Source organism: Melanotaenia boesemani, chromosome 20, assembly GCF_017639745.1.
Source record: "Melanotaenia boesemani isolate fMelBoe1 chromosome 20, fMelBoe1.pri, whole genome shotgun sequence".
Taxonomy (NCBI): Eukaryota; Metazoa; Chordata; class Actinopteri; order Atheriniformes; family Melanotaeniidae; genus Melanotaenia; species Melanotaenia boesemani.
This window is the reverse complement of record NC_055701.1, coordinates 10,804,768-10,828,551: the sequence shown is the minus strand read 5'-3', so window position 1 is coordinate 10,828,551 and position 23,784 is coordinate 10,804,768. Positions and strand designations below refer to the sequence as shown.

Genomic DNA, 23,784 nt, shown 5'->3' with positions numbered 1-23,784 from the left:
AGCGCTGCTGTGTGTCAAGCAGGTTGATAATGCCACAAGTCTCGCGATATCGCGCAGCCACAATAAGTTCTGTACTACTCCGCGAATTCACACAGCGGCAGCAAGTAGCAGAGTACACGGGGGGGCATCAATTGGCTGTCTTATTAAAACACCTGTCCCACAAGCATTGGGGTGGGCTGCCTGTGCGATGAAACCTTTCCGTTTGGAAGTTTAAAACTGGAGCCTTTGCAGATGATCGATGGAAACTAGTTTTACAATTTAAAAAGTGGTTATTTGTCAGTAAACGCTACAAGAATTCATAATTGAAATGGGAAAAGTGCGTGTATCTAACCTAATGGTTAGATGGAGGTTTAAATGTGATATTTGCTCAAAGAAACGCGACTTGTTTGCTCTTTCCGTTTCTCAGAAGTATCCAGACCTGTTTGAAGTTCAAATCCAGATCTTAAATTTAATTAATTTAGCAAGCTTCTCAAAAATGTCACATGTGGTTTTACATCTGCTTTGGATGAAAGAAACTCTTATCTGTCCCAAAGAGCTGTATCTGTTGTATCTAAACTGATCAAAGAAGCATAAATCATGTATTGTAACATACCGTAGAGTGGTCTTTTGGGATCTTTAGGCAACTCTCTCTAATCCTGCTTTGAGCCTGGAATTCTCTGGCAACAAACCAAGCAGTGCCTTTTGTTTTTCAAGACATCCCCAGCTCCTGGTTGAGATTCATTGTGCTCAAATTATCTTAGGACATAAATAGTAGTCATTTGATGGGTTTTTAAAAAGTCCTAAATTTGTTTAGCTATTTCAGTTTCCATCAGCATTACACCATCCAGACTCTTGTTAGTGCAAAAGATGGTGACAAAGTGGAAAAACAGGGGCTTGAAGTTGCAGCTGCTAATCTTGTGGCCCCTCTTGCTCCCGCCCCCTGTCCCTCCCTGTGCTCCCCCAACTGCTTCAGTCACCTTTGCCCTGTGTTCCAGCTGTCGTCCGTTTTGAAAGGACCATTTGCAGCTCTTCGCAGCCTTCTGACACAGAGGGGAATGAGCAATGTGATGGGAGGCGGCAGCCACCAGTCGGAAGGGGCCACCAGCTAGATTCTTATCCACTTACTGCTTTATTCCATTTTTAGTCTGGCTGTTACCATTACAGAGGGAGGATTTCTTCACTTAGGTCATGTCCAGATGATCATAAGCAAGACAAGTCATGTTCTTTAAATGACATTTCCATTAATTTGGTAAAACTAAACTGTAAGCAAATCAAACTCATGACAGAACACCCAGTGGATGAAGTGATGAAAGTGTAAAGTGTGTGAAAAACAATTTACCATTCATTACTGATGCACACATACACATCAACACCATCCATGCAGGGGCAGCGATGTGGATAAGAATAGGAGCTGTGGCCCTCTGTTTCTCTGGCCCTGGCAAATGTAGGCGCCCAGTAGAGGAGGGGTGTGTGTTCACAGGGCAAGACAAAGCAGTGGTTGTGCCTGGGGACCGTGGCCTCACCAGAGAGAGGCTCAGCACGGTGAAGGTTCTCACACACAGAAAAAAAGATAGAGAGACAGAGAGAATGAGAGTGGGAGAGTGGGGGAGCAGGGACACTTCCTGGAGGTTCATTCTTCCTCTCTGCAATCATCAATGGCATTCTCCCCCTGACCCACTCCTCTCCCAGACAAACAAAAGACCCCGCATTCCAGTGTAGCCTGACCCGCCAACCAGCCAGCCATCCAGCCACAGTTGAACCACATCACTCCCCACTGGACCAAAGTCTCATCATAGCAGCGGGTTGTTGTGTGGTTGTCAATTTAAGGATGTTTGTGATGTGCCTCAAAAACACCAAATTACACTTTAACATCACAATATTTCACACTGTCTGACTACTCTGTATCAACTTGTTCCAGCTGTTTCTTTTTCTTCTTCTTCTTTTTCAACACATATTACAACCCCCCCACTATTACACCACTATTTTTCTGCAAGTATTCTGCTCTCTGTTCTACACACCTTTTATGCAATTGTTCCATTAATAATGTCAATTCAATTGAGTGAGAACGTCTGAATCGGGAGCCCATTCAATGAGAGCGCCTCATTGGTTGTTCAGCTACTTTACTTTTTGTTATTACCAATGTTAGCGGTGAATTTATAATAGAATAAGATAGTCTTTTCAATCACGTAAATAAAACAATCCAAATGTCAGTGGTCAGGTTTCATTAAAAATATATGATGACATAAAAAAAACACACACATACACAAAAAATGACATTATTAGAGAGCAAAAAATTTATAGTTAAATCAGTAAAATAATAATAAAGACATTAAAGTTCTGTTCTTGTTTTGTACAGTTTGTTATATTCTAGATGGTCATGCTCCATGTAAGCATCTTTAGCAGGAAAAACATTATTAATCCAGTTTGACTCTTTGATCCCATTACCTGCAAAATGACAGAAAAGACCTTCACATCACCAGGTCAAACACAGCTGAGGAGGAAGAGGAGGCGGAGCATGACGCTGAACAACAACAGCAGAAAATATGGGATTCTCTCAGTCAGCTCCGTTCGTATCACAGAAACAGCCTGGCAACGCTGACTCATAGTAGTAGCGAGGAGTACATCAGGGAGTGAGTGACAAAGAGGGGAAATGACAGCACAAGAGGCTGACAGACAGAGGGCACACAGGCCAATGAATTTTTCATCACAGAGGGAACACTGGCAGCGCTCCCTGCTATCCTGTTCTTGTCATAGATATTGCACAACTTCTCTCAATTGTCTCATGTTTTTATATCATACTGGACTTCTACCACAACTCACAAACACTGACTAAACAGATTAAACAGGAGTAGGAAGTTACACATGGCAAATATTGCAGAACATATATAAATATTATGGAAATGTTATAGAGTGAAGTTTCCAAAATGTTTAATATGAGGAACCTCCAACGTGGAAATATTTAAGTCAAATAGACTGAGCCATCTGAGGGGTTTCTTTGATACTGTACTGAAGCTCTCTGACTCCCTTTAAACAGACTTAGCAGGCCTGTCTGTACCTGTTGGAAATTAGCTCCAGCTCAGAGTTCTCAGTGATGGTTTATCTGAAAAATCTTGCTTATAACACACCAGGTGATAATCAGACTTAACATTGTAACTGTATGACTGAGATAAAGTTTTGACTTCATATAATTTCTTTATGTCTTGCATCCAACGAGCAGGACTTTCTTAAAATCTTTCAAAGTGGACTTAAGAAATAGTTGTCTAGGCTCTCTGAAAGTCTTTCTTTGGACTCTGATAGCCCTTTCCACTTATTTTCAGTCCAGTCCTTGCAGCTGATCATTTTAAGAGGTTTTCTTCCCCTTAGCCACTCAACACAGACTTATTCAAGCATGAATAAGCCAGTGTTGTGTCTATACATGACAAAGAACCACTTTTAAATACTATCTTTAGACATTTTTTACCATCGGGCACACAAAGACACACCACTGGCTAAACGCTTTGCATGCTACAGCCCAGTGTAATGTGTCCATAAATAATTGAGGAAAACTATAACATTTTTACTAAACTTTGTTCTTTTAAATTTTTTACTTTTGTCAAATATTCTCTTTTTCATAGTCTGCATGTTAAAAATATGTCAGTGTGGAGTGTGTCTACATTATATTTAGTAGGACTTACCCCTTACTAAATTTAAAGGCTGCTTCTGAAAGTGAACTTCTATAGTTGGCTTTTACTGGAAATGTTAATCGCCTTTTCACAGCAGCTCGGTGTATCTCTTTAGCATTATCAGATTTGACATCTGCAATGTTCTCTGAACTGATGTGTCTGAAAGTAAGTCATAAACCAACCACCAGAATCCTGAGGCTTGAGTGCTGACAAGCAGAAAAAGGGAGCGCAGCTCACCCATGGCTTATAATAGTTACAGCCTAAATTAGTTCAAGTCTTATTTTCCCATGACCCTTGAATCAAAGGTAAATTCTGAAAAATGTTTTGTGCAGATAAAGCTTTGAAAGCAGAGAACAGCATGTGCAGAGCAGCATTCCCTCATCACAGCTACTCTGTGCAGGTATGCTGACCTACCTTTTTTTTTTTTAGACCTAACATTTGTTGGAAACGTTTGTTTATCTGTATGAAAGTGCACAAGCTTATTTGACTTTAGCATTTCTCTGTTGACATAATGTCACTGATCTGACAGGATGCCTTAGTCACTTTTTCTGTTCTTAGATGATTTTTGCACATTTGATTGGATTAAGTAACAAATTTCTCAAAAGAGTTGGAAAATAGCTCATTTGATTGGTTTTTATTTGTTCTCTCTAAAATCCAAAATTTATAAAGAGAAAATATTCCTCTAAATTTCTGTACCATTACTATGTGTATATTTTGTAAAAAAAAAATTCTTTACCAACAGATTGATCAATAAGATAGTACAGAGTACTTTGAAGACTTGCAGTAGCTTCTTATATGAATATTAAAGCTTACAAAGTCATGTGAAAAAGAAAGTACACCTTCTTTCGTTTCAAAGGTTTTACATTTCAGGGAATTAAAAAAAAATTCCCCCAAATCTTTACAATTTGGTTAACCTATAAACAGCATCACATTAGATATTACACTTTGTCTTTCACACTGTGTCATTATTCATTTGTCAAAATCTTAGGCAAAATGTAGAAGCATACATGTGGAAGTATAGAAGTATGAAAACTAAATACATCTTAACTGCTTTCAGAAAAATTAGGAGGGTCATCAGAATCAGCCCTTGACTGATCATCAATAACTGTGTGAGCACCTCTATAAAAGCAAACGTTTTGGCAGTTTGCAAATCTGTAGTATTCAGGTGTTTGTTAACACAATGTCAAGGATTAGTATTAACCATGTTCCTAGAGAAACAGTTATCGCTACCCATCAATTTAGGAGAGGTGATAACGCCACTTTCAAACAATTCGTAGTCCGTTATTCAGCAGTGAAAAGAAAATATTCAGATAATCATATGAAGCTATGCCAAATATCTCAGTAAAAAATATATAATTTAAATTCTTGTTATAGACAGCAATGGCTGCTGACAGAAATGACCTCATGTGCAGTGTCTTTTTTATGCTGCAGCCTCTCAAGTCACTGTTGTTTCCCTTACTTCCTCACTGTGCTGTGTACAAGGTGTGAAGATCTGTCCAAGTCTCTGGCTCTGATGCTGCTGCCTCAGCAGATGGCTGCAAAGCAGATTACACTTTTCACAACAGACTTATAAAAGATATGTAACTTTTTTTTTAATAGACATCAAAGAATCTCCACTTCTTCAAGAAATAAAGTCTGCTCTGTCCCTTTTGTAGAAAACCCTGGGGCTGCATTTCTAGTTCAGTTGTCTAGCTGAATTCCCAGGTACTTGTTATCCTTCATCACCTCCACCTCTTCAACCAAAATGGAAATAGTGCTTTGTTTACTCCAGTTCCTCCTAAAATCCACAATCATCTCTTTTGTTTTGTGTTTAAGAGGAGGTGATTGTTTCTGCACCATTCCACAAAGTGATTGATCAGTTCCCTGTACTCAGCGTCTTGTCTATCACTGATACACCCCACAGCTGCAGAGTCATCTGAGTAGCTCTGCAGAAGAGAACTCAGAGTTATCTTGGCGGTCTGAGGTGTATTATTATTACTAATATGGATAAAATTAAGTTTTTGTATGGACACAAACATCACAGTTATATAAGCAATGCAATGTGGGCATTGGCACACTATCTGATATTTATTGTTTGTTTTTATTTTATTATTGTCATGTCTCTCTTGAAAATGAAACATTGGGTCTCAATAGGATCACCTATATAAATAGAGGTTAAATAAAAAAGTAATCAATTGGACTATGCTCTGTAATATTTAAATGGGAGCATGAAAGGAATACCTACGCAACTTATGCAACATAACTGGAACACTACCTTATTGAAATGAATGGTAATTTCAATAATCTTAATATATTTAGATATAAAAAAACTATGTGTTGCTGCAACAGCTCAGTCAAAATCCAGACCTACACGATAGAAATGCTGTTGTGAGACTGTAAGAGAGCTGTGCATAAATGAATGGATAAAGCATCAGTTAACTTAAGAAACATTTTAAAAATGAATTGGCAAAAAATCCCCCATGATGATGTGCAAAAAAAATCTTTACTTCAAGTTATTGCTTGTAAAGGTGGTTTTTACAAGAATAATGAGATGTAGATACTTTCTCACACACTGCTTCTTTATTTTAGTTTAGTTTTTAAGTGTTAGAGTAAATGATTACAGGATTGCATCCTAAGTCTTATGAGTTATTTCTCATATTAATCTGTATTTTTCTACTTTAAAAGGCTTGTTAAAGGCCAAATTTTTTATCATGTCTTGATGTGGAAAAACGTAAGTTGTATGCTTTACTTTCTTTTTCACAGTTGTATGCAGCACTTTTCCTTGTCATGTTTTTTTTCAGGTGCTACCCTTCTTATATTGCTGCCTTTTAAAATTACTTTTTTACATCATGAAATTGCTTTAATTGTGAGTTGATTACTTATATAACTTATAGATTATTTCTACAGTTTTTTGTTCTTTAAAATGAGAGTTTAATGTGAAACTTACTCATAAAGGTGATTTTGGACTCTTGTTGGATGGCTATAAAATAAACAATATTCAGTGATTATCTCATGTGATTATTCTGGGAAGTTAAATAAATGTCAGAACCCTCCTTGAAACCTTACTTCTTGGGTCCATGAGCCGTGTTTTGCAAACACCCGGCACAGATAAAACAGAAGAGAGTTCACCAAGGGCATGCAGAATAAGCCTCCATAGACACACTGCAGGATTTTTTTCAATGGGACAGCGGACAGCCTACTACTCCTACTACTCCTCCTGTGAGTGACTGATATAAGATCGGCTCTAGGACCCGGGAGAGCGGGGTGCCACAGAGGCATTGCAGACAGCGCGTTTGGGAGGTGTAGTGGAAGAAAGGCAAGAGAAGCGGAGTAAATGAGAACACTTCTGTCCACATTGTTGAAGGACTTATCAACTCAAAATACCACCGAAACAACTCACTATAATGAGACGGACACACTGTTGAGTTTCTATCCAGGTAAATGTCCGCGTTTCCTTCGCATGGTTAACTACAAGAGGTCGACAGCTAGACAGGGTAGGTCCCCATTGTACTTACATGGGATGCGGTTATTCTCACCCAAGCTGCCCTGCTAGGCCCCATATCCTTTCTATTGCTAAATGCAAACCTGAAATGAGGTACTTTCCTGGCTTCACTTCGCTGTAGAAGTTATTCATTGCGAAAGTCGAAGGTTTATAAACAACGCGTGAAATACAGCGCCTTGTTGTTTTTCCATAAACAACAGTGAGTCTATCTTAAGATGTTAACCATTCATTTTAGACAATGACCACTTTTGAGACACGGCTCACAGGCCGAAGTATCTTAAGCCATGTTACTTGAAACGATCCACCTCAGCCAGAAAGTGGATTTTGCTTAAGCTTTATGGCTCAGGAGGCAAATGAAAACAAATGAGCTCAACAAGAGAGCAGCTCATTCATTGTTATCAGCTACCCCTGAGTTTGTTTACTTGGTTGGGTTTGAAATATACTGCCATGCTTTTTAATCCGCGCTCTGCTTTGTTGGTTGTATTACAGACTCTTAACAGGTAAAGTAACACATCTTTGTTGTGACTTGTTGCTACTCTGTACTGTGGCCTTTTTGTTCTCTTGGACCACAATTTGGACAGCAGGGAGGTCTTGAGAAAAAGCCACAGCTGTGTTATTTTCTTGTTTTCAACTCTAGTAATTCTGTACAATGAGATAATGCATGTTTTTTTGATAGTTTCTACTGTCTTCACTGGCATCATCCCACCCACAGCAATTACAGTTTATGTCTACACAAACTCATGTCAACTACAAGGTATTTTTGTCAAGAAAGTGGATTTTTTAATGGAAATATCAAGCAGGAGAACATGCTGTTGCAATGGACTACATCTGAGAAGCACACGATTCATTGACGTGAAAGATGTAAAGCTTAAATGTTAAACTTGAGATAAACATCACATTACTAATATCTATTTGTCTCCATTTCCCAGGGTTGAGAACATTGTCCCCAGGCTTGATGTACCCTTGATGCCTTTAAGTGTCAAAATGTTTATACCGGTCATGAGACCTCGTCTGTCTGTTGTGTGTGTATTGAAGGGGACTTGGCATGTGACCTGGAGAAGACGCAACAAGCTGGCGTAATGATGCAGCCACTGACTGCTTGATTCTCCCTGTTCTATTTAGAAAATACCAGTCACCTCCCACCCAATCCCCCCCTCGCAGCCCCGTTGACGCAAATGTGCTACTGGTTGCATGCAGAATCTGAGGAATGTTGTTTGAAATTTTGTCCCTGCAAACAGACAGACTTACAGACAGACCTGGCTGTGCCACAGGAGCTCAGATGTATTAATGCCTGAGAAAGATACTGTTAAAGGCTTTTCTCTGTTTGCATCACAAAAGCTGTAAAGTCTTTTACAAAAAAACAAACTGTGTTTCACTTATCTTGCATTCTAGTTGCCATTTGATTTGCAGAAACCCCACTTTGAGTATGTTGAGCCTGGGAAATTATTTCAACTTTGTGTTGCATCTTTAAAATAGTGCATAACTTGTCTGAACATAAAAATGAATACATTGCTGTGAGTCATAAAGGGTTTGCTGTTCATGTCATCACAGGATTAAGGTAGCTAATCTACTTGTCTGTCAACATTTCAGTTACAGATGTTTAGTATTCAGCTACAGCTTCTGCAGTATTCTTGTCATCAATGGTGTTTACAGGGAACCTGAAAAGGGAACTTAGTACTCTGTTGTAGGTCACATTAATACCGCTTCAAATGTGACGTTTTCTCACAAGTGTTGCCGTCGGGAATGTTTTCTAGTAACAGTTGAGCACATTTGATGTTCTCGTTTCTTTTAATTGTTTTAAATATTTGAGAGTAATGTTCTACCTTTGTAAACATCAAGCAGCTGCTGAATGTTGTCTAACCACACAGCAGCAGAAAAATGGAGGAAAAACATATTTGTCTCTATTGATCTGTGATGAAGGAAGTGTTGTGGCGATATCGGCCTGATTTTTGGCTTCCTGCCCTAAACACATGGGACTGTCCTTTCTGGCTCAGTGACAGGCTCAGTGTGTGGTATCTTTTGCTGCATGACACTAATTTACATTGAACGTACCCCCCCCCAATTTAGCTGGAGCCAGAAAGATGAATGATTGAAAACCACCCTGACATCAGGGCAGGCAGGCAGGCAGGCAGGCGGTGGCCCAGAGGCCTGCAGAACATGTGATCTGCTGTCAGGGTACTGGGTTCATTCAGTGGCTGTTGGCTGCAGTGCTGGCAGCGGCCCAGCTTTTCCACACAGGCCTCAGTAGCAACAGGTCGCTCCCATTAAAACAGCAGCGCTCTGTTGTGGCTTCAGAGCCAGTCTTGTGCATGTGTTGCCTTTTTGGCTGTGCTGTGTATGTGCTCAAGTTTGTTTGTGTGATGTTTCCCAATGTATATATAATGCGTGCATGCCTGTGTGACAGAGTGCACACTAAGACGCTGAAGGGATCCAACGGTTTGAGTGCTCTCTAGTTTGAATTGTAGTCAGTGTGCATTTTTAAATTCAACTTCAGGATCCTTCCAACATCGGTTGTCACACAAGCACCACAACCCCAGTACAATAAACAAAAACCATGAGCAAAACTAAACTTTGATGCAATAAACTTGGTTTTGCTTACTGATGGAGGTGAGAGCAGAATGGCAGTAGAGGCTGTGTTCACTGCACACATCCAGTGACAGATGTAGTCGAGCCTGGGGCTGTACTGATATGACTCGTAGCCTGTCAATAGTCACATTCACTTCCTGTTGTTGTCCCCACCAGTGAGCTGGATAGGCCAGTCAAACAGAGGTCTCTTTTGATGGCCTTTCACTGATGCAACATTGGGAAAATTGATTTCAATCGATGGTTAGAAATTGTCTGGTGCAGTATGTGACATTTGTGTCTGCAAGCATGGCAAGTGATCACTGTTTTTCCTTCTTCCCTACTTTAAATGCTATCTTTATATAATAAAGTATATTTCATTGTATCAAAGGGTTAAGTGTTTTGTTATTGATACCCTGCAGGTTTATTTCAGTATGTGCTTTTGATAAGTCTGATGGAATTCAGCCTGTGTATCAGACGACTGTCTGTGCAGCGGTGATGAGCTGTGTCTTCTCTACAGTCATTTAGCAGACGCTGTTTTTCTCTAATACATTTTGATTTGAGACTGAACAATGCTGCAATAAGCTTGATCTTCCACCCATATTTGGTATTAATACTGCACTTTACTCTGGAGACCCTTGCACACATTTACTCTTTTAACGTGGCAGCAGTTTTATACATGTTTTTTTTAACCAATAGCACCAGTTGTTGTCCTCAAACAGCAGCTTGACGTGTTGTCTGAGCAGGATCCATGACAAAAATATTTCCTTGTGTAAAGCAATTGATTAAACTGGCAGACTAATGGTATGGATTTTTACTCTTTGTTTGAATGAGAATACAAATAATCGTTTCATTATAACATTAAATAATTTCTGCCTTCTGCAGTAAATGTTATAGCTTTCTTCCCACCTCTAAGGTGTATTTTTAATGGTTGTTTTGCTTTCATAATTTTAAATGATCCTCATTTGCTGTTGTCATTGCACTGGATTTTTTCCAGTCAGTGTAAAAACCTTAATTAAACTATCATCAAATTCCCATTTCAAAATTTTCATCACATGGCATCATATTTGAAAATGACCTGATTGATTATAAAGCTGTTATTAAAAGCAGTTGCTCGTTAGATGATGCACCTTCATAGATTTTGAGGGAACATTTACGTCTGCCTTAGCATACACATTTTACTGGAACGAGGACCATGTGTTAGAACAGTTTCATTATAAACTACTTCTTATGCACTTTAAATCTTAATTGAATTGCACCGTTCAGTGATCAAATGATGTGAATTCTTTAAATTCAGATTAGTGAAGATGTTTAAATGCAGTTGTTGATGAATTCTGCATTATTCTCCCGATATGAAATGAACATAGAAGTAGAATGAAGGGAATCTAAAGATGAACTTATTTATGCGCTCATTTCTTGCATAATGAATTTTACTGTAGCATGCAAAGGAGCAAAACAAGTAATAGCCATTTGAGATTGAGACTTCTTTTTTGCATCAATTCCAGTCCAGATCTTTTTTCACAATGTGAATTTGTAAGTGAGATAAATAAATAGATAAAAAAAAAAACTACCAAAAAAAAACTAATAAAACTGAGCTTTGCTGACTCTTGCTTACAGGATGGAAAGTTAGGCAAAAATTATTATACAGCCAGATGGAAAGTTTAATACATGGTTTGCTGAAACCATTTGGATAAACTTTGATGCAACAGCAAAACAGGCTTGACCACCTATAGTGTAGCTGGTTTGTGTGAGAACTATTTTACATCACACTGCTGATTTGATCACGAGTAGAAGAAAAGCTCCCAGTCTATCAGGAATAAGTGTGTCAGTTGTGACCAGCATGGAATTTTCCAATACGGGAGACTTAATTGTGAATGCCAAAAAACCACAGCATTGCACAGCTATTTGAACCTTGAAATGTTGCCCGTTCCACTTGTTAAAAGGACACAACTGTGGCTGTAGCATGCCCTCCTCTAACTGGGTCATAAAGCACGAGGATCCACTCAGTTCCACTGCCTCCCTTCTACGATGTTGACGTGAGGGTTAATATTCAGACAAATGGAAAAATTCTTTCACCTCAAAGTGGGGCTAATTTTTACTTTTTCTCAATTAATAGGTTACCACCATTGACAAGGCACCTTTAAACCCCGGGACCCCATCTCCTGGCTTCTGCACAGGGCTGAGTGAAGGAATCAAAGTTGTGCCTTTCCCTGTGGGAAACCTGGATCCCCTATTCTGCCCACCAACATGACCAATGTGGTGATAGTCAAGGAGGGATGGCTGCATAAAAGAGGTAAATACACAATTTCAGTTTTGCCTATCATGAGTTGGATTCAAAATTTTAATTACTGCTTTCACTCTGTTTATGCCATATTGTTTACACTTCAGGTAGGCAGTGATCATCATCTCGTGTGCAAAAAAAATCCTAGTTGTTCAAACATGCAGGTTAACCCAGCTGGCACTGAACAAAGATTATCTGAAGACCCTAAAATATGTTCATTGCGCAAAAAGATTTCCTAATCCCTTGTCAATGCATGTTGAAGAAAAATTTGAATTCAGAAGTAATGGCACTTTTCATGTACTGCATAATAGTTAAGAAATGTGCATATCTGTATTACTTGGGAGTATTTTGTACTTGATTTGGCAAGAATTCACATGGTATTTCAACGGCTAACAACATTTAATGTTTGCAAAGTAGTTGATTGTTGAGAAATGTTTTAAAACAAAAAATTAAAATCAAATCTAAAGCCACCCTGTTGCACAGTCCCCAGTGGCCCCATTTAGCTCCTCTGACAGTGCTGTGTGCTGTGTGGTGTGGCTCTGTGTCGGGCGTGAGTTCTGTTGTTTGGACGAAAAGGAATTCCTCACATACCTGCTGGCTTTGAGCAGCTTTATGTTTGCATACTAACTTTGCCTTCAACTGCGGCTGCCTCACAGAACCCACTCCATCACCACCAGGGGCAAAATAGGATAAAAAACCTCTGCAAAACCACTGAAATATCCTGGGCCTGGAGCCAAAAAAACAGGCTTTTACTGGAAGAGGGGAAACTGAAACTCAGACTTGAGGGATAAGGTGATAGAAGCAGTTCGGTAAAAAGAGATCCAGGAACTCTGCTGCGAAGGACTGAGTTAGCCTCAGGCAGACACACCTGTGTCTTTCAACCATGTGTTGGGATAAAATTTAGATCCTATTAGCTTTTTCATTTCCAGGAGCAAATTCTGCAAGTAGTTTTGAACGCTTTTCTTTTTTTTCAACCTAATCTATAATATTGAATTTCCCACACCTTTTAAGATGAAATTTGTCATTTTAATTTCTTTTTAGAAAAGTGTTTGAGACTTTGTAGTCAAGAAATGCTATTGTGTATGCTTAAAAAAAACAAAACATTAGCCCAAGAATATCCTTTCTTCAGACAGCTGCACGTATTGTTCCCCTTCTTATTTATTATCTGTGCCACAAGACTGGCATCTGTCCATTTTTTCCACACCTGCTCTAAAACGAAATGGAGCATTCTTATGGAGAGCCTGTGTAAAATATAACTTAACTTAGTCAAATAGTGACTAGTAAGACAACACAGAGGTTGTCTGGCACACAAAATTCTAGCAGTGACACCCTTTAGTTGTGACACACACATTAAACAAACAACCCTTCAGGAATAGTGAGTTGGCATGCTGTCGCAGCCCAGCAGCTGTGCCCTGTCAAATGTCACCCAGAGCCTCTGTGTTTTGATTGGAGGACATCCGCCTGCTTCCTTGACAGGAAGGCTTTTAGTGTCGCATCACTGTCATGAAGTCTTTGCCCCAGAGCCACTGCACAGAAGGTGAACCTGCAGTAGCCCTGTCTAGCCATCACCTCAGCCAGGCAGTCCGCTTTCAAAAACTATCTCCCCTTCCTGCACCCTTCTCAGTGGAGCTTTTTTTGTGCGGTAGCACCACCCAAGTGACTCAAATCTCCATGTGGGCGTGATAATAAATGGCTTAAACAACCTCACTGTGCTCATTATTCCCATGTGTGCACTCAAAACACCAATTTACCGTCTTAGAAAATATGGACCGTCATATTTCTATCAACAGTTTGTGTGTGTTCCATGAACCTGGTCAAGTACCCACTTTCTACTTTCTTGTGTAATTTTACAATAGCTGGCTCAGTTTGAGTGTCCTCCTCATCCTCTTGCAGTGTCCATTTATCACAGGAACAAAGCACAGTGGCTCTGGCATAACAGCTAAGCACAGCCGTGCCATTCACTCTGACTCTTTGATTCCTTTCTGATTAGTCATCTCCAGCATGCACGTGCAAATTGTATCAAGACTCCTGGCAGTAAGTAGAACAAGACTTGTGCTTTGGTGCCTTGTAGACCTAATCTGTCATTACAGCTCCAGATTCTGGGCCTTGTAAGAGTTCTGTACATTAGTTTCAGACAGGCTGCGCTCAGTAAAATGATGTCATTCTGAAGGACACACCTTCATTCTTTTCTTTAAGCCCTGTACTGGAGAAATGTGTCTGGATTGTGAACACTGTTTGAGATGTTTTGCTGCGACTGTTATCTTTTGAGAAGGACAGTTTTAGACTGCATTTGTGTGCATGAATGTGAAGAGTGTGAAGCTCATTTATTTAGAGGTTGTGCTGCCTGCAGGTCACCCAGTGCCCTTATTTACAGACCTCATAGCAAGTACAGGCTTGTACAATCACTGTTACTTTGTTGTTACTATCATAACTAGCTGTTATGTGTCCCCAAATGATACTTGCTTTTTAGATCCCTCTCAGTGTGCACCCACGTACTTTGAATGTGCCTACGGCCTCTAGTGGCCACAGAGACCAAGCAGCGTGTTATTTCTTTTTGTAAGTGTGTTTTTTTCCAAAGTTTCCATCAAAGCCAGAGCATCATCAGACATCAAAGAGGCAGATTGTTGGTTCCCTAGTTTCCAGGGAAGTGCAGTGGCCAAAAACCCAGTGAAGCTCAACGGAACAGCTCTCGCTTGTCCTTGCCTCTTCCCTGGCCCTTGTTTGTTTGACTCATTTGCTCCCTGACAAGTATAAAGAACCGGCCCCCTCGTTAGGCTAACGAAGGCCACAACAACTGTTGGATTTGGGTAGCACGCTCAGCTGGCTCCAACTCATGAGGGCTGGGTTGAGATGGGGAGGGGAGGCAAAGAAGATACCAGTAGAGGTGGTGAGGGAAAGATAAAGGGGCAAAAAAGAGAGACAGAAGTTGAGAAGCATCTTTGTGATGTTCATAGAACATTGTTCAGTGACCCAGTCAACCAGAGGAGAGTTGGTGGATGTAGTGTTTGATGTGCCACAGAGACCCTCCCGTGGTTTGGACCTCCAATCAGCTGATTGGCTCTTTTGCCTGTCATGTGGCTGGAGGACACCCATGAGCTGCTCCTCCAAGCAAAACCTTGTTGGTGGTCCTGAAAAGTGCCTGAGACACAGAGTGTGAATAAGGTGGGGGTGTATTGGAGGCGTTATGAAACACCAGACAGTAGATGAAACATATTTTCATCTTTTGAATATCTGTGCCGCGTTCATATGGTGAACAGACCTGCAACAATTCAGCCAGTTTTCCACATTGTCGTGGTCTGCTTTGTTGTTGTTTTTTTTTTTCCCTCCAGTAAGGGAATGCAGAGTTTCTTGTTTAATGTTCTTCAAAAGAGCAGACCCACCTGATTAATAATGTCTCATGATACTGTAATGCTGACTGTCTCAGGACTTTGATTTGCTGCTGGGCTCAGCTAGGCTCCTACATATCTCCTCATCAAGGCGATCATGGGCCACATCCTGGTACACTACACAAACATACATAACACTTTCACTTGTATAGTAATGGAGTCAGTTTATTCAGTCTCCTAATATTATGGGATTACATTAGCTGAATTTATTTTTATTTATTATGTTATAATGAAATAATATATAACCAGACAATACATGATTTCAGAATAAACAAACACCACTTGAAGAGCCACTTAAAAACAATGGATAAAAATCCAACCTTTGTGCTACTTTAGACCATATTAATTTTAGGTGAGATCAGTTTATTGCTCAGTTTATTGTCTTGGCTTACTTAATTGTGAATGTCCTGGCACAGCATTTATAAATGGTCCTAAATGACCCAAGGCATGTGCAAAAATGGTAAAAAAAAAAAAAAAAAGGCAAGGTGAGATGGAATGTTACTGAGCAAAAATGTTTCTACTTTCTTATTTAAGGTGCCTTTCCATTCTGTTTGCAAGATATTTAGAACAAATGTTAGAGCAAAGTTGCAAAAACAAGAGGAAAATTTTGCAAAAAGAGCTGTTCTATGGGAAGGTCATTATCTTGCATTCCCTGTCACTAAAGCATTTATTAAAAAAAAAAAAAAAAAAAAAAGTGAGAGAAATTGTGGTACGTGGAAGATGCAAACCGATGAAAATGGTATTCAAACAAACAAAATCAGTGATATAATGATGTTTTTCTGTGGTGGTCTAAGCTAAAATTAGGCAAGTTCTCTTTAAGGAGGTTTGTAAATCAGTTCTTGTCCAAACTGGCTCTAGCACCAATGTGGAACAAGTATTTCAAACTTAACTGGAAAAAGGGTGTTATGGATTTTTTTTTGTAAATAACTTCACAACATATAACTCTGACTTTGTAATAAATACTCTAATTCAACCCAGTAGCAGCAGCTGACTGATCAGGGAGTGGAGCCCCTCTAGGCAGGGTCCAGCAGCAGAGGGTGTCACACCAGGAAGCCAGCGCTCTGGCCGGGTGTCTGGCCGTCAGCACAGACCCCCTGCTCTCTGTAATGGGAAGCAGTTTTCCTGCTAAATGTGGTGGAGAGAAGTAAATTACTGAGGTGCAGCTGTCAGCAGGCAGGCTAGCTGCCATGGTGGTGGAACTGGGAGGCTGAGGGAGGCAGACACCTCCACCATTCGCCTCCTCTCACGGCAAGCCTGCTGTGTGCTTACTTTCCTGTGCAGAGGCCGCCTGCTTCCCGCAACTGTGGTGCTTAGTGGCGTTCTCTGTCTCCGTTCCCCTTTTTGTCTGTTGTTTCCTCTCTGTCCTCATCCCTGTCCTTACTCTTGTTCTCTTCTATCCTTAGTCCTTAATATTTTTTTTGTCTTCATTATACCTCACTTGTCCTCTTAGCCATCGCCCACCCCCCACATTCCCTCTCAGTCTTCCCCCCACTTCTATTGCTTCCTCCCTCCCTCCACCCCCAACACCCTGTTGCTAGGATAATGACCCTGCTGACAATTCCGACTCATGGCGGAAGCAGCTATGGTCCGGCAAAAAGCTCCCAGTCACTGACATCAATCACATCACTGGCACCACTCTCCAGTTTAGAGAGGGAAGAGGAGACAGAGAAATGAGGGGATGCTCAGCTGTCTGAGAGCTGACTGTATGATGTTAAGTGCTACTTCTCACATATTGGCTTATTCTATTAGCAAGACCACGCTTAAAAAGTTATTCAGAGGCCATGCAGAAAGTTTTAAAATGTATTTACCCTTGATTTTCTTTTTTTTTTTTTTTTTTTACTGTTTCAGGACAAAAATGTCCATTTGGGGTATATTTCTCTCTTGTTTGCAGGTATTAGATCTTACACTGGTCATTGAAAGTTCATTGGCACTAATTTGCTCTGAATAATGTGTGTTTATTTGTTTGCCATGCAGTAACCTAGTTAACTAATCCATGGATTGCTTGTTTACCCAGGGAGAGGGGGCAAATCTCAGCCCCAGTGTGTCAGGGGGGAACTTCCCACAGTGTCTCTATGGTAATCAGCAGGTGTCACTCACCATGGAGAAGAAGTGAGGGCTTTCTTATGAGCGTGAGAAAGAGGGGCAGCCTCCATTGCATCCCCAACCCCCTTGCCTTTTTTTCTTACTTGGGTAGCAGCAGCAGCATCCCTAGTGACAGAGAGAGAAAGGGTTAGATTGGAGACCGTGGTGGCCCTTCAACGCAACGTGTTGATGCTGCTGCCAAAGCCCTGGCATTAGAGACCACCTCCATACAGCTGTATGAGAGGCAGAGAGGCCAATAAAAGAGGTTTGTAGAGTGGGAATGTCAGGAACACAAAGAGAAGAAAAGTCAGGAAGGAGTCCAAACTGCTGGATAGTTTAGGATATGAGTTTGATTACGTCCTTATTTGGTTACAGAGTCTGACAAATAAGTAATTGGGTGTTCGGGCAGCACATCCCAGAGCTCTGCGATTAGAGCAAGGGATGGTGGAGGCGGAGTTTGAGATGGCGGGGACTCTGTGGTGACCCCTGCATCAGGCAGCCCTCTCTCCTCTGGAGCGGGCAGCCTGTGGCTCATTATGATGCAGGGCACAGGGTGGCAGGCCGCAGCTGCAGCCTACAGGCAGAACCCGGCAGAAAAGGGCTGAAGGGATGGCGGGGGCGGCTGAGGAAAAACCAACAAAAGGCGAAGCCCCCCTCCCACTCCTCCCCTCGCTTTGGGGTTCTAATTCCCTAATCCTCAACCTCCGCCCACCACCCCCCCTTCTCATCCGATTCTCACCACTCAAACACACACGCACAGTTCATGCATCTACCACTGGCTCCCTTCCTCTCATCCCCAAGCCATGAATGGCCAGACGGGGACAAAACCCAACAGCAGCCTTCTCAGGAAGTCCAACCACTGGGTGTGGGCTCTGAGAAGCACATTTTGTCTGACCCTCTCAGTTCCTCTCACTCTGTGTGAGACCATTTACCCACTTGCAATGCAAGTGTATATGTGTTCATGGTTTATCTTGTGCCAGATGTCTGCGATGGTCCTCTGTCTCAATTTTATTAGAACTCCTTAAAATGTAAAGAGAGAGGAGAGAACCAGAATGAGAAAGGGATGATGTGTAAGTTAGGACACATTATGGGGACACTGAGGTCTTTCTTTCAGGGGCCTCTTGATGAATGCTACATGATGTGTCTTATTAAAAGCCAACAAGCCGCAGCAGCTGGGACCTCAACATTCCTGTCGTTGTCACATAGAGACGGATAGAACAGGACTCTCCTCGGAAACAGCCACTAACCTCAGTCACTCCCTGTCGCTTCCTTTTCTGTCTAAAGGCTTCCAAATTTTTTCCACTTTTATTCACTGATTCCTTAATAAGCCTGCATTACTTTTATTCTTTAGGCCTCTTAGATTAATCAAATGACTTTGAAATGACTGTCAAACATTAATATGAATTTCAGTCACATCATTTCTTCAAAGATTCACAAAATTTGATAATGATTTGACTTTCTTGTGATTCTAACTTGGTTGAAGAGCCTTTTGATGAATTAAACTTTTACACATGAACACACTGACTCTGATTTAATAGACATATTCACAAGCCAGCAGGACAAGGCTCCACCTTGTACAGATGAGGCAAAACCCGTTCTTTCCCAGCTCACCTTGTTGTGTGAGTGTGTTTACTGTTTGGGGTGTAAAGCATGTGGCAGTTGTATGCTGGAGTTGTCCATGAACAGGGCCATGCAGCAGTTGGCAAATAAAGATAAATTCTGTTGTGTTTGGCAGCGGTTCTCTCTTCATTATTTTCCACTTTGCCCAACGCGCATCCCAGCCCTCAGCAGCTGCTTGTCATGTAAAGACACTCTATCAGGCCCTGACAGCTCCTCCCATGCACACTCAGACAGTTTGCATGGCTCATACACACTTCACTTCCACTCCCTTCCACTCGCAGTCCTACATATGTGAGGAACATATGTAGTGATCTGTCTCACTACCACTCCATTCAGCCCAACTCTTCTCACACTGCGTAGCTTTCTCATCCCCTCCAGTTCTCTCATCGCTCATCTTGTGTCAAATCAGTCTTATTATACTTCCGTCCTTCCCCTGATTTAGTTGAGTTGAGCCACATGTCTGCTGTCACACTTCTATTAGAAAAACTATAGTTCTAAAACCCAGATAACTCAGTGGATTTCCTTGTTTATGTGCAACACTCAGTGCAGGTTTCATCTTATCTAGGTTGTGGTCAGTCTGTCTGTTGGCTACTTTCCTGTTTTGGAGAACATGTTGACATCAAAGGCGGTTTAGTTTACTGGAACATTGTTGATGATGAACTGGCTTAAAAGCAGAAGGCTCTCCTGTGTTGTTTTGAGGCCCATTGTCCTTTGTCAGCTGTCTGCACTGGGTCTCTCGCAGTGTACAGGATGTAAAGCACTGAAGTCAATTTAAGTAAAATATCTAGCATTCTACTCTATAACTACAATAATAATATACAGTTCCCAGTCAAAGCCGATTGGTACAAGCTTTGTGAGGGTTGTTATCAGTTCTTTTTTCTTTTTAAATTTACAGCCTTAATTTAGAGCTGTTGATTCAACTGTGTATTTTATTAAGGAGGCTGCAGTATGTACTGCCTAATTGTCAGCTATTTTGATCTCTTTATTTGAATCACTGGGGCTTGGGTAAATAACCGAATTACATTTAATCCCAGGCATCTTACTAGAAGCACAGACTACACCCACTAAAATGATTGCACAGTTGCTCCTCTTGCAGCATTTTGCTTTAGTTTTCACTTGTTGTGCCAAATAAGAGTCTGTGACCACAGTTTCTACCCCTAACTTTGTTTACGTGAACAGTTGAAGATGCAAAAACAGCCCAGCTGTCAGTTTCACTTTCTCATCATGTCAGTACTTCAGAAAAGCCACTGTCCGGAAAGTACGTCTGAATAAAAGTAAAGGGGAAATGAGTGTAAATAGGAAGCTGACAAGGGTCATCTTTGTTGTTTATGCTCTTGGCGCAGACTGTGTGTGTGAAGTGGGGGGGGGGGGGGGGGGGGGGGTTGCTCTGCAAAGTGGTGGAGACACACAATTGCAGACAACCGGATATAATGCTTCCACTGCTGTCATGTGACAGGTTTGTGGTCACAGATGAATAAGTTGCTTGTCCTTCTGTCTAGGAGTGTGTTAGTTAAGGATGTGCACTGCAGATGTGGAGTTAATTTTTTTTCTGACAGTCCTGTACTATCAAAGGTGGGCATTATCCCACTAAAAAGACGGCTACTTTTACACCTTTCTTTTTCAGTCACACTATAATTGTTGCTATTTCTCTAATTTTATGAAGGTGTTACATCTTAAGTGTAACATTCCTTCAAAGATTGTTTACCTTTTCATGTGCTTGGTTGGGCCTCTCCCCAGTGGTCATTTACTCTTGTCTCTCTTTATCACAATTCAGCATACTGACAATTCTTGGAAGACTCAAGTGACTGAGAATGCAGGGCTGGCATTATTATCTCTCTGACATCCATGTGATCAAGGCTACCTCAGTGTGGCAGAATGTCTCCAAATGCAGTACATGCCAAGCCTTGAGCTGCTGCGTCACACATTACCACCCAAGCTGCTTCTCTGGTGGGTGCTATGCGTCAGTGGAGCTGGCATCAAAAGCTCTCAGCCTTCCAAAGTGAATGTTGATGTAATCTGTTATACACACATGCCTTTTACTGCCTATGAGGCAGCGTATAAACACAAATGTATTTACACACAAGCGCATGGCATTGTTTGCTAACACCTGTCTCCGCCCGTCAGGATGTCAATGGCGTAATGTACGTACGAAAGTACGTACAAACATACAAACATTACACAGTCTGGAAGCAATGTGCTGCATTCCAAATCAAAAACTGAAATACTGAATCTGCTGTTTTCTCTCAACTAGTGCGCACGAGCGCACATGTCGAGCCTTCTTCTTGTGTCATGGTGTCAGGTAGAAAGCTCATTATGCTGCCTCTGCGTTGTGCACATACTGTCCTCAATGTTAGCTGGCATAGACTATAGCAGGGGAATATGGGTCAGCCAAAACCTGACCACAGAGAGAGGCACCAGCTGGGGCCCTGCTGAGGAAAACGAGGCTCAGTACAAAGGGCTCAGGAGACTCTCTGGCTGTAGATTCAGACATCTAATGTTTGTTGAACAGGCTCTTGATTTAACTCCCAGCTGCATGTGTACTAAAATTGCACATTGTGTGCTTGTGAGTATTTAGATTTCATGTGTTTCATGCGTGTCTCCAAGCACTAAGGAAGTCGAGTGGTCTCAGAGGCTTGTGATGAATAATCCTATGCATGTGAATTCTCTAGAGACCGGCACACACTTGTAGGTGACTGATGTGGAGGCTGATTAGCAAGGCTGGTTGTTTGAAATGGCCAAACGACTCATCATTGTAGTTGCATTACTAAAATGAAATTCTACCTGTGTGTGTTTTAATTAGGGCGGCACATCTAATACAGCTATCTTTGCTGAAAGGTAATAAGTTACAATCTGACTGCTGACAAAGTCAAGCAGTTTTTTTTGTTTTTACATTAATTAAATGTTTTGCAGAAATAAATCAGGTGATTTTGCTCTGCTGAAAGATAATTTACGAACATCCTATTTTACCAGACTTGTGGCCAACATTTTCTATAATGTGTACATCTCCATTTCCCCCATTTTTATATTGTCCATGAAAGCCATATGGAGGGTGTCGGTGCTTGATTATAAAAAGAGTGTAGAAAAGCAGGAAGAGAAGGTTTGTAATCTTGAGGTGTCAAATACTCTATATGGACATGCACTAAACGGACATGATGCCGCTTGCTGCTGTTTGTTCTATATTGTCTGATCTGTTATCAGTTTCATCAATCAGAAGTGTGTTTGAGAGGGTAACAGAAGCTCATATTGACAGATCTTCTACATCTCCGTACACACACCCTCTCTCGCACACTCCACACTTCTGTGTTAGAGGAAATGGGGCAATTAAGGACAGCTTGGCGCTGCTCTGCAGGGGGTTAATATGTGGTTCCGTAATTAAAAATAAATTACAGTTTTCCTGTATAAATATTCAAGTTCCACACCACTGTGTGCCGCTGCCTTGTTATGGTATGTAAGCTTTTCTTTTTCCCGTCTGTGTAACATCTGGCGCAACATTTCCTGAAGCATCACCGGAATAAATTGAGTTTTGTCTGCCTTCCGAGAGATTAATTTGTGTGATGTAAATGTGTCTGAGTGAATGGGTTGGACATGCATGGCTTCAGATTATGGTTGGTATTGTGGCAGGAAAAGATGATCCAAAAGGTTGATCTAAAAATATAAAAGGTGTACATTTCAAGTTTTTTGGAGTTTTATCCAGTTGAGATCTAGTTGAGATCCAGTCTCAACTAGAAGCACTCACAGAGCGCAGACCTCCACCAAGCTTTAGGGTCACTTACCTGAGAAAAACCCCAACAGGCCCAACAGCCCACTCAATACCTCCTATATTTTAACCTTCTCAATCACCAGATCCAGAATATCAACATGATCTGGGTCAAACAATGTCAATGTCATCTTTTTTTTCTTTTTTTTTTGCCAATGATTCTGGGCATTATCTAAAAATGAAAATGATCCCTATCTCCCAAAAGTAAAGAAATAGATCCCTTGTTCCTTCATTCCATTTCTGACATTTCTTAAACATTTAATCAAAATCCATCCATAACGTTTTGAGTTATGTTACTGACTGACAGATGGCTCTCGATGGACGTGGGATACAATAAATCAATATCAGCTGACATCCAACACTTTGATTTGTTACTTAAACATTTTATGATGCATTTTTCTTTTTTACCCCCTTATTATTGATAAAAAATAAATACATTTAAAAGAATTTATTTCATTTCATTAAATGTTAGCTGATCGGTGAATGTTGTAAGCTAATAAGTATTTGCCTTTTTTCTATTTGAAATTCAAGCCCAAAGTAATCTCACATGCTATTTCATTAATTATTTATTTATTAAAGAATTTGCTACTTCTAAATAATACAAAATAATTAAAGGAAAAAAATATTGCCTTGTCCTTGTAAATGCCACCTTTTATCATTTTTTAAATGCAGAATCGGCAGGGTATCAAAATGACCCCCTCTGGCGGTTCTAGGGGCTATTGGTATCTTGGTGGCTCTAGTGTTAAAAAATAAAAAAATAAAAATAATAATTATGGAACCAGGCCATTATGGATCTAGTTTTTTTTCCCCCAATTTGTATTGCAATTATTCATTTCAAATATACACCCCATTTTTCTTGCTTTATGTCACTTATAATAATGCATTCAGGTTGTTCACTGATTAGCCTCTTGGTAGCGAGGATACACAACTCGCCAGTATCACTGAATCAGTGGGAGATGAAGGGAGAATGGGAG

The 23,784-nt window shown here is 40.8% G+C and overlaps 1 protein-coding gene across 2 annotated transcripts in view; it reads left to right on the top strand.

Annotated features, from left to right (window-relative positions):
• Positions 1–6,819: 6,819 nt before the first annotated feature.
• akt1 (v-akt murine thymoma viral oncogene homolog 1) overlaps positions 6,820–23,784 on the top strand; it is a 31,070-nt gene continuing 14,105 nt past the window's right edge. Inside the window, exons 1-2 of one of the 2 annotated variants that reach the window (XM_041972022.1) lie at positions 6,820–7,057; positions 11,801–11,977. In XM_041972022.1, coding sequence (XP_041827956.1) covers positions 11,932–11,977 — 46 coding nt within the window. In that variant the 5' untranslated portion in view covers positions 6,820–7,057; positions 11,801–11,931. Of the gene's footprint in view, positions 7,115–11,800; positions 11,978–23,784 lie in introns of both variants that reach the window. The other variant, XM_041972024.1, reaches the window with a different exon arrangement.